We start from the raw sequence: 9517 nt of genomic DNA on the forward strand, positions 1-9517 counted from the left end.
TTCAAGTTGTTGAAATCACTAGAGGGTTCAAATGACCTCACTCTCCTGTCTGGAATTCTGTGATTGCTAACAGTCAGGTATCTCTCTCCTGCACTGGTCTTGCATTCATGTGGACAAAATGCACTTGGCCCATCCCAGTGCAGCCTCTGAGGCCCAGATCTCCACTCCTGTTCAGCAAGAAATAGCTAGAAAGAATATGTCCCCCTTTTTCTCACTAAAGGGGCTGGGATGTCTAGCCAGGACCAAGGTCAAGGGAGAAGGAAGGATTCAAAGAATATCAACATGCCTGCAAAGGGAGTGAACAGCCTCAGCTACCATGGAGTGCCCTTCCCTTCCCTCCCTAGAAGACCCCCACCTGGCTAAACCACAATGGAATGTCTGTCCCTTCCCTCCCTAAAGACCTTTACTCCCTGGTCTGTCTCTCTGGCTGTCTCTTTCTCTGCAGACCAATGAATCCCACCCAGGAACCCCCTTAATAAAGCCTCTTTAGCTTCCTTTAAAAAAATGCACTTGACCCAAAACAAAGACCAAACCCATTCCCCCTCAGTCAATTCTGGCTTGTGATGCCCCTCAAAGCAAAGCTTCCTGTGTTTTAAATCTTTAAGGAACCCCCAGTTCTCCTTTAACAACACTACACATAAACTCCCATCCCACCTGGATGTCTTACAGAAGCAAACAACAGCCTAATATCACAAAGGCAGAAGCTCCAAAGAGCCCAGGAACCATGGCTCAGAAGTTAAATAGCATCACTTCTGCATGCACATGATTAGTCAAACAGGTCAACTGGGTCTCCTAAATTGAAAGAGTAGAACACTGGCCATGTTGCCAGGATGGGCCAGTCCTTGGAGAAGGACATCATGCTTGAGAGGGTGAAGGGACAGCGCAGGAAGGGAAGATCTGGATGAGATGTGTTGACACAGTAACTGGGGTAATGGGGGGTAGGTATATCAGAGACAATGAGATTGGCTCAGGACAGGGTAAGGTCAGAGCTGTTGTACTTGGGGTGTCTATGAGTCTCAGGCTACTTGACAGCACACAACAACAACAACAACAGTGCGGTGCTGGCAAAGAACCTTGAACATCCCTGGTCCCAGGGTTCTAGAGACAGTGCAGCCAGGGTGCTCCTTGGACACAAGGATGGTGAAACTGTCTCATGTACATTGGGCATGTTGTCAGAAGGGGCCAGTCCTTGGAGAAGGACATCGTGTTTGGAAAGGTAGAGGGGTCAGCGCCAGAGAGGAAGTCCCAGGATGAGACAGATTGACACAGTGACTGTAGCAATGGGCTCAAGTGTATCAGAGATGGTGACATTGACTCAGAATAGGGCAAGAGTCATTCAAAGGGTTGCTATGACTCGTGGTTGATTTGACAACACCTAACAACAACCGTAGCAACCAGAAATTGGCTGGTGACACATGTTGCTGTTGGAGAAAGACAGAAAGAAGACCATGGTCCAAGGTGATGCCTCTAGCCTGCGAGTGTGGAAGCATCAATCAACCAGGTAGGCCTTCACTGCACTCCAAGTACAGCCCAGTCCAAGAAGGGCCCAGCTTTACAATCTGTTGCTGGTGCTGAGACCAGGAATCGAAAGTTGGGAGAGAGGAAGGAAGCAGGGGAGTTGAAAGGAGCAAAGTAGGCGTGGAGTTAGTTTTATATCTATATCCTGGGCTGGGTGCCTCACAGCCATGGACAACTCCGGGTACAGAAAATGGGATGGCAGCCCTGAAGGAGTCCCCGGAGGTATGGGGAAGGGGGCTGCCTCTCTGGCCCCTCTTGGCATCCTTCTCGTCCAGTGGCCTTGAGGAGGAGGAGCAAGACCTAATGGGGGGCTCAACATAGTGGGCACTGGAGAGATACCGCAGGCCCTAGAGCCAGGTGGACCTGGGTTCAGACCCTAACTAGACCTGAACGGCTGAGAGGCAGTGGGTAAATTACCGAACCTGGAAGGACCCAAGAGTCCAGAGCTTGGTTCTGGTGGATCCAGGAATCGGGGCTGGTCCAGGTCCAGAGACATCAAAGAGTTCACTTTTGCTTGCAGGGCAGTGGGGACGCTGTGGGCAGAAGTCCCTCGTAGTGACTGTGGTTCTTGTGGCCGCTGGCGTGCTGTGGTCCCTGGTTCTGAGTGTCCTATTGTCCAAGGGTAAGTGCCATGGCATTGGGGGGAGGGGGGGAGGCTGTCCCTCTGTCCTGGGGACACAGCACAGTGGACCCTCACCTGTCCACAAGCTGGGTCCCAGACCCCTTCCTGGGGACAAGTGTCAGTACCTGTGAGCTTATGCAGATTCTCGAGCTGTGTGCAGACATGCATGCACATGGGTAGGGGTGTATGTGGGGGGGGGGTACGCGCGCACATGCGCATGTGTGCTAGCCCCACAGCAGACAATTGTGTTAGTCTATTCTCAATGGTTGGAGTGCACTGTATGCCTGCCTGCCAGTCTGAGCCCCTGAAGATTGGGGCTCCAGCACCCCTGGGCCTTGGGTGGGGGTTCCTGTGTCCGTAGTCTGTGACTCTAGAATTCTTCCTCTGCAGCCTCCTCAGAGCTCGGGGTGTTACTCGGTCACCAAGACCTACTGAGGACAAATGGTGCGTGAGAAACAGTGTCACCAGGGAGATGGGGGACACCTGATGTCCCAAATGGGGGAGGTTGTGCTGTGAGTCCCAGCGGGTGACCCTGGCGTGTGTGTGTGTGTGTGTGTGTGTGTGTGTGTGTGTGTGTGTGTGTCTGTTCCAGCATCCAAGCAGGCAGAGGTACTGAACAGTCTGCAGGAGGGGGTCGGAACTTGCAAGACCTGCTGTAAGTCAGAGGCTGAATTCAGGCTTGAGGTTTGGGGTGGGAGGTGGCTTGGGGGGGGCACAGGGTGGAGTTTGTGGACCGGACAGGGGTTGTGGGCTGATTGACTGGCAGGCTGGTCTCGCGCTCCTACCACCCACTCCACCCCACCTTTCCAGGCTCCGAGGTGAAGGTCCAGCTGCAGACCACGCGTACCGAGCTCGGGGAGGCGCAGAAGAAGCTGATGGAACTGGGGAGCTCCCTGAATGAACTGCGCGAACGCGGTGAGGGGGACGTGGCCTTGACCTTTCATTTCCCACCTCAGCGGTGGCTTGACTCTCAGCTCACACCCTAACCTCACCATGACTGTGTCTGACTCTATCCGGCGAGGCCCTGACCCTGAGCTCACCATCCATCCTGACCCTGGTCTCTGGACTCTGACCTTGACCATGACCCCCAGCTCTGACTGTCCTGCGCCATTCTTCACATTCTGACAGAGGCCATACTGACTGTGTCCTCTGATGACGCATGACGCTGCCCCAGTTGTGAGCCCCATTTCCCTGACCCCACAGTGACCAAGGACACGGCCCAGGCGGGCCGGGACCGCGAGGACATCCGCAGCGAGCTGCTTCGGGCCCTGGAGGCGGCCAAGTTTGGGAACAGTGAGCGTGGCTGGGTTGTTTGGCACCGCCTCTGAGTCTGGGGGTCCAGCTAACCCCTATCTCTGCCTGCCGAGCTGGCCATGGCTCCAGGTTGCACTTGACCCCAGACCCCTCCTCCCACAGACTCCTGCGAGCCGTGCCCCACGTCGTGGCTGCCCTTCGCGGGCTCCTGTTATTTTTTCTCGAAGCAGCAAGACAAGTGGGAAAAGGCGCAGATGAACTGCGGGAACACGGGGGCCCACCTGGTGCTGGTGGGGGACCTGGAGGAGCAGGTGCGCTGTGCTGAAGGCCAGGGACGGGTCGGGGGCGGCTCGAGCGGGACGGGGAAGGGGCCAGTGACTCCCATCTCTCCTCCCACCCAGGCCTTCCTGAGTCAGAACACCCGTGGGCGCGGCTACTGGCTGGGCCTGAGGACCGTGCGGCGCGCCGGCAAGGTCCAGGGCTACCAGTGGGTGGACGGCGTCCCGCTCACCTTCAGGTGAGGAGGGGTCTCCCTGGGCCCTGGGGAGACTGGAACTCCAGGGGAGTGCTTTGCCAGATCCCAGGGGCTCGTTGGCTTGGCTGGCTCCTTAGGACTGCTCACAGGGTAGACCTCAGAACTGGCTGGAGAACGTTCTACTCCAGGGGAACGCTCAAACTAGAGTCCGGGGGTGGGGGGGTTAGACCCAAGACATAAACGGGCTGGACCCTGGGAAGGAGGGCTGGCCCCCAGGCCCACCCTCAGCAACACCGCACCCACACTCTGCAGCCACTGGAATACGGGGGAGCCCAATGACTCTCGGGGGCGCGAGGATTGCGTCATGATGCTGCACTCGGGGCTCTGGAACGACGCGCCCTGCGAGAACGAGAGGGACAGCTGGATCTGCGAGAAGAGGCGCCGATGCTGACACGGCCCTCCTTTCCCTCTGGGTCCACTTCCCGCGGGAACGATGGCTTCCGGGAGGCCGAGAGCCACGCTTACCTCCCCTCCTGCGCTGAGGCCCGACCACCCCTCCTGCGCAGCCCTCTCCATCTCCTTCTCTGGATCCTACTACAGGCGAATCTTACTATGTTCATCCAGTGACTCTCAATCCCTTAGCCCCTTGGCCCCAAAGCACCCTGGCCCCTTGGCCCCAAGTTCAAGACGTGGGTGATCTCACCCCACACCCCTCAGGCGACTCTGGGATGAACATGTCTGGTGTCCCTGCTCCTTCCCAGACTAGGTAGCCACGAAGAGCAGTCTTGTGAGCTCTCCTCACATCATCAATAAATGTCTGAGAACTGAATCTTGGCTCGTGGCCAGGAAGAGCTATTATGACCCTTGTAACCCTGGTTATGATCTCTGCGGGTGGCCCCTGATCTCTCTACCTGACCTCTTGCCTCCAAACCTCAGTGGAGTCCCTGGATGACACGAAAGGTGAATGTACTCATTTACTAATTGAAGGGTTGGTGGTTTTAATCCATCCACCCTGGAAGAAAGACTTGACAATCTACTTCTGGAAAAATTATTGTTGATTATCAGAGTCAACTCGTAGCTAATCCTTCAGAGGATTTTCAGAGACTGCAAACTGCACAAGAGGAGATTGTCCCTTTTTCTCCCGAGAGCAGATAGTGGATTTGAACCACCTGCTTTTGGAATGGCAGTGCAACTCCTTAACCACTAGGCCACCAGAGACTCCTTCTGGGAAGGTAGCCCTTGAAAATAAAGCCATTGAAAGCACTAGAGCACAGTGGTATTCTGACACCCTCAGACAAAGACAGTTTCTCATGAGTACCGCTCTCCCTTCAGCCCCTTGGAAAGAAACTTAGCACAGAGAAGACAGGGCACTCTGGTGTGTCTGACTGAGCCCTTAGCACCAGGAACCCCCTCTTTAAGCAGGAACGTGGTATGAGGACTGGCGGTCATTCTCTCAGCTTTTTCGACCTTCTCCCACTTTCTACCTCTCAGTGACAAGGTGGCTACTATGGTCCCAAGCCTCACATCCTTGTCTAACCATCTTCACGGCCAAATGGAAAGGGAGTTGTCCCAGAGAACCTGAGTTTTGTTTTTATTGTGGCATGTTAGACAATGAATTAGGATGACAGGAGAAGAATCGATGTCTTTGAGTTGTGGTGTTGGAGAAGAGTACTGAATATCCCATGTTGCTGTTGTTGTTGTTAAGTGTGGTCGAGTCACAGGCGACTCATAGCGACCCTATGAAGTAGAGTCCGCGACACTTGCATGCCTTTCTTCCTCTCTCCAGGTTCATAGGGTTTCCAGAGGCAAGCTATTACGGAAGTGGATGCCACTCCTCCTTCCAAGCTTGTTTTAATCAGGGAGCTCCACCCCACTCTCTGTCCACATGGGATAGCCAACCATTAACACATTTGACATGTCAGTGTTACAGTGTTCAGCCTCACAGCAACCAAAAGTGACCACGGTATGGCAACTTGTAGACCAGGGCTATACGACCAAGAGGAATGTCTGAACAAAAACAATGAAAGCCAGGCCCGAGGGCCGCGGATTAAAAGTCACCCACCTTTGGCTTGGTAGCATCACTTTCTGGAATATGCCATGGACTGCCAAAAGATCAAACAGATATGTCTTAGAGAAAGTGCTCCGTAGAGGCAAGCGTGGCCACATCTCGCCCCTTGTTCCTTGGGTGTGCACAATTGTTACGAGAGGCTAGTCCTTGGAAAGGCACATGGTGCTTGGAAAGGTGGAGGGTCATCGAAAGAGAAGACCCTCAATGAGATGATCCGGCAATGACAGCAATAGGCTCAAGAGTGTCAGAGATGATGAGAATGGCCCAGGATAGGACACAGTTCAGGTCGATTGTTCACAGGGGTCACTATGAGTGATAGTCAATTTGACAATAACAACAACATTATGTATGTATGTAGTTTTTATGGTGACAAGTATTAGTCATATTTAAGTTGATGGCACCAAAGAGTGTGTGTGTGTGTGTGTGTGTGTGTGTTGTTACGTGCCGTCAAGTGAGAATCAATCTGCAGCAGGTTTTCCAAGGCTATAAATGATGCAGGTGGAGATTGCCCATCCATCTCCCGTGGAGCAGTAGGCGGATTTAGCATCCTGTTTTTGAGTGGGTAGCATAACTCCTTACTCACTGGGTCACCAGAGCTCCCTAATACACATGTTGTTGTTGTTGTTGTTGTTGTTGTCACTGTTGTTGTTGTTGTTGTGTGCTACAAAGTTGACTACAGCTCACAGCAACCCTCTGAATCACAGACCTGAACCTTGCCTGCACCGCCCTCACAGCCTCTGATACGCTGAGCCCCCTGTCAGAGTCACTGAGTTAGTTCACCTTGGGGAAGGTCTTCCCATTTTTCTCTGACCCTCCACCTTTCCCAGTGTGATGTCTTTTTCTAAGGACTGGCCCCTCCCTCCTGACAACACGCCCAAAGCGTATGAGATGCAGTTTCACCACACATTAGCCACTCTAACGATCTTCACAATGGTATTAGCTCATGGCCACATTACCCATCGTGTTGTTCACTCATCACCGTTATCTGTCCCCAGATTTTTCTGTCATCTTGGAGACTTCAATCAGGACTTCAAACTGTTTCAAAATGATTCAGACACAGCCACATATTCAAAGTGGGGTGAGCAAGCTCCATCTTCGAGGAAGGGACCCAGGCCTCTTTTTGTGGGTTTTTTCCTTGACTTGGGTCAAAATTCCACACACAAAAACTTGGTTGGAATGCTACATGTATGCTCCGTCAGCCATGACTGAACTGTTTCAAACCCATTCAAAGCCCTACTTATGATCTGAGTTGACCCGGTGCTCCCAGAGATCCCTGCTTCCATTCTGGGACATTTCCAAGAATTCCCACGGGAGACAGGTCTAAGGACAATGTGAGGCTGGTGGCAGGACAAGGTCTAGCGTTAAATGTTGCTGAGGTCTCCAGGGTGCCTGGACCTGAGAGTATCCACAGAACAGAGAGTGAGGGACCATCATTCAAGCACTCTGGCCAAGAGGAGACCATTCAGAGTCATAACCACTCAGCCCCTGAGCTCTTCTCTGGCTCATGACACCCCTAACAGGTCCAGGAGCCATCTGACTTCTAGATAGACTATTAGGGGCACTGATGGACTGTTTGCTGCATTTCCAGACAACTGGGAGGGGTGTCTGAGTTTCCTGCTGCGTAGTGGTAAAGAAGCATACTGTCGGAAGAAGGGGCTGGCTTTTCAGCGACAGCGACGCAAGATGGCAGCCACCACAGGCTCGGGAGTAAAAGTCCCTCACAAAAAAAATAAAATAAAATAAATTTTTTTAAAAAGTCAATCACAATTTTCGACTGTTGGAAGAACTGGAAGAAGGCCAGAAAGGAGTAGGAGATGGCACGGTTAGCTGGGGTCTAGAAGATGACGAAGACATTACACTTACAAAATGAACAGGGATGATAATTGGGCCTCCAAGAACAATTTATGAAAACCGGATATACAGCCTTAAAATAGAATGTGGACCTAATACCCAGAAGCACCCCCCTTTTTAAGATTTGTAACAAAAATTAATATGAATGGAGTTAATAGTTCTAATGGAGTGGTGGACCCACGAGCCATCTTCGTGCCAGCAAAGTGGCAGAATTCCTATAGCATCAAAGTAGTTCTGCAGGAGCTTCGGCGCCTAATGATGACTAAAGAAAACATGAAACTCCCTCAACCGCCAGAAGGACAGTGTTACAGCAATTAATCAGAAAGGAAACCCACAGGCCCTCCCCCTCCCCCGTTCGATGTAAGCAGTCTTCATTTTCCACAGTAGTCAGTTTTCTAGGAATGTCTTGTAGACCTCAGAAGTACTGGAAAGGAAGCTCCCATTCGAGGGCAATTTCTCTTAAGATCCTGTAAATGATACTAATTTTTTGTCCATTTGAAATACCTGAGTTGTGCTCTAACAAATCATTCTGTCAAGTGTAACCACTGTCCATGTAGTTGAACTCCTGGGATCAAGAAAGTGTAAGTGGTGGGGCACACATCTAACTCAACTGTGAAGAGACACGTCACACAATCACCATGCTGCTGATACATGGCCTGGGGTCTCTGCCTTCTCCCCTTCCCCCTCCCCTGCCTCCAGCCCCCTCTCCCTGCAACAGCCCTCCAGCTCGGGGAGGCTTCTTAGAATAGATGTGAAGGTTTCGGGTCACAGCCTATGGGACTACTGCTGGATGCATAAGTCTTAAATGGTGCCCCCATTCCAAGCCATCCTTCCCCTCTCCTCCACTCCCACCCCTGGCCGAAGCATAGATTGTAATCCCCTCTGCTCCCCTCTAAAATTGGCCTTTGGTGAGGAATTCAGGGCTTTCCCCACATCTTCTTTTCCCCCACCAGCTCGAGGGGTGCTGCTGCTGCTGCTTTCCTCCTCCCAGAGCCCCTTCCTGCACCCGTCACACCCCACACTTCCCGCGACACTTCCTTGCTTTGGCCAGAAGCCATCAGGGAAGGTTGGAAAGAGCCTTTGAGCTCCCTTGTTTCCGTTTTCTAACCACACTGATTTCCTCTCCACCAGCCTGGGACACGAACACGTCAGCCCTGCCACCCTCTGCTGTCATCAGCTGATGCGTTGTTTTAGTTCAGGTTTTGATACGGTGGCAACAACAGTCACCAGGGTTCCTCAGACCTGCCAGCTCTCAAAGTCCTTGGTGGATAAGCTTGGAGAAAGGCCACATGAAGACACTTGTAAGCACACACGGTCCCTCTGAATGTTTTCTTTTCCTGTAATTGCTTTTGCTTTTAAAAATGGAAGAAGTTCTAAACAGACAGGGCTCTCACTCGATCATCCTTGCAATCCACTGGGTCTGGCTCGGAGTCTGACAACTAGAACAGAACAGGAACCTGGAAGCCGGTGCGCACACGTCGGTTTGGTGCTGCTGCTCACCATCCTCAGCAGGGCGGCAGAAAGAACTCGGTGTGCGCGGCAGATTCCGAAATTGGCGAGTTTGACCGCCTGGCAAATTGCTGCGTTTTTTCCATCTTTGTGTTCAGGACCACTAAATGCTGAAATGCGGATGCATACGGAAATAAAAGCAATGCATTTGGGTTTAAAAAAGGAGGAGGAGGAGGAGGAGAAGGAGAAGAAGAAGAAGAAGAAGAAGAAGAAGAAGAAG

General features: G+C 52.3%; 1 protein-coding gene and 1 pseudogene across 1 annotated transcript; both read left to right on the forward strand.

The window, feature by feature from the left end:
- Positions 1-1685: 1685 nt before the first annotated feature.
- On the forward strand, positions 1686-4320 carry CLEC4G (C-type lectin domain family 4, member G). Its single transcript, XM_006902670.1, has 9 exons — positions 1686-1740; positions 2039-2140; positions 2531-2584; positions 2733-2795; positions 2951-3055; positions 3344-3433; positions 3557-3705; positions 3796-3911; positions 4182-4320. Exons 1-9 carry the CDS (start codon positions 1686-1688, stop codon positions 4318-4320), a joined length of 873 nt encoding a protein of 290 aa, XP_006902732.1.
- A 3300-nt stretch (positions 4321-7620) lies between these two features.
- LOC102844080 lies at positions 7621-8106 on the forward strand (annotated as a pseudogene).
- Positions 8107-9517: the final 1411 nt, after the last annotated feature.

Source organism: Elephantulus edwardii, unplaced genomic scaffold (genome assembly GCF_000299155.1).
Source record: "Elephantulus edwardii isolate Elephantulus edwardi_28Jun2011 unplaced genomic scaffold, EleEdw1.0 scaffold00438, whole genome shotgun sequence".
NCBI classification, from domain to species: domain Eukaryota; kingdom Metazoa; phylum Chordata; class Mammalia; order Macroscelidea; family Macroscelididae; genus Elephantulus; species Elephantulus edwardii.

Coding starts and splice junctions, on each gene's coding strand:
- CLEC4G (XM_006902670.1), top strand. CDS start 1,686: ATGGACAACTCCGGGTACAGAAAATGGGATGGCAGCCCTGAAGGAGTC. Junction 1,741..2,038: donor CCCTGAAGGAGTCCCCGGAG/GTATGGGGAAGG, acceptor TTTTGCTTGCAG/GGCAGTGGGGACGCTGTGGG. Junction 3,912..4,181: donor GGCGTCCCGCTCACCTTCAG/GTGAGGAGGGGT, acceptor CACACTCTGCAG/CCACTGGAATACGGGGGAGC.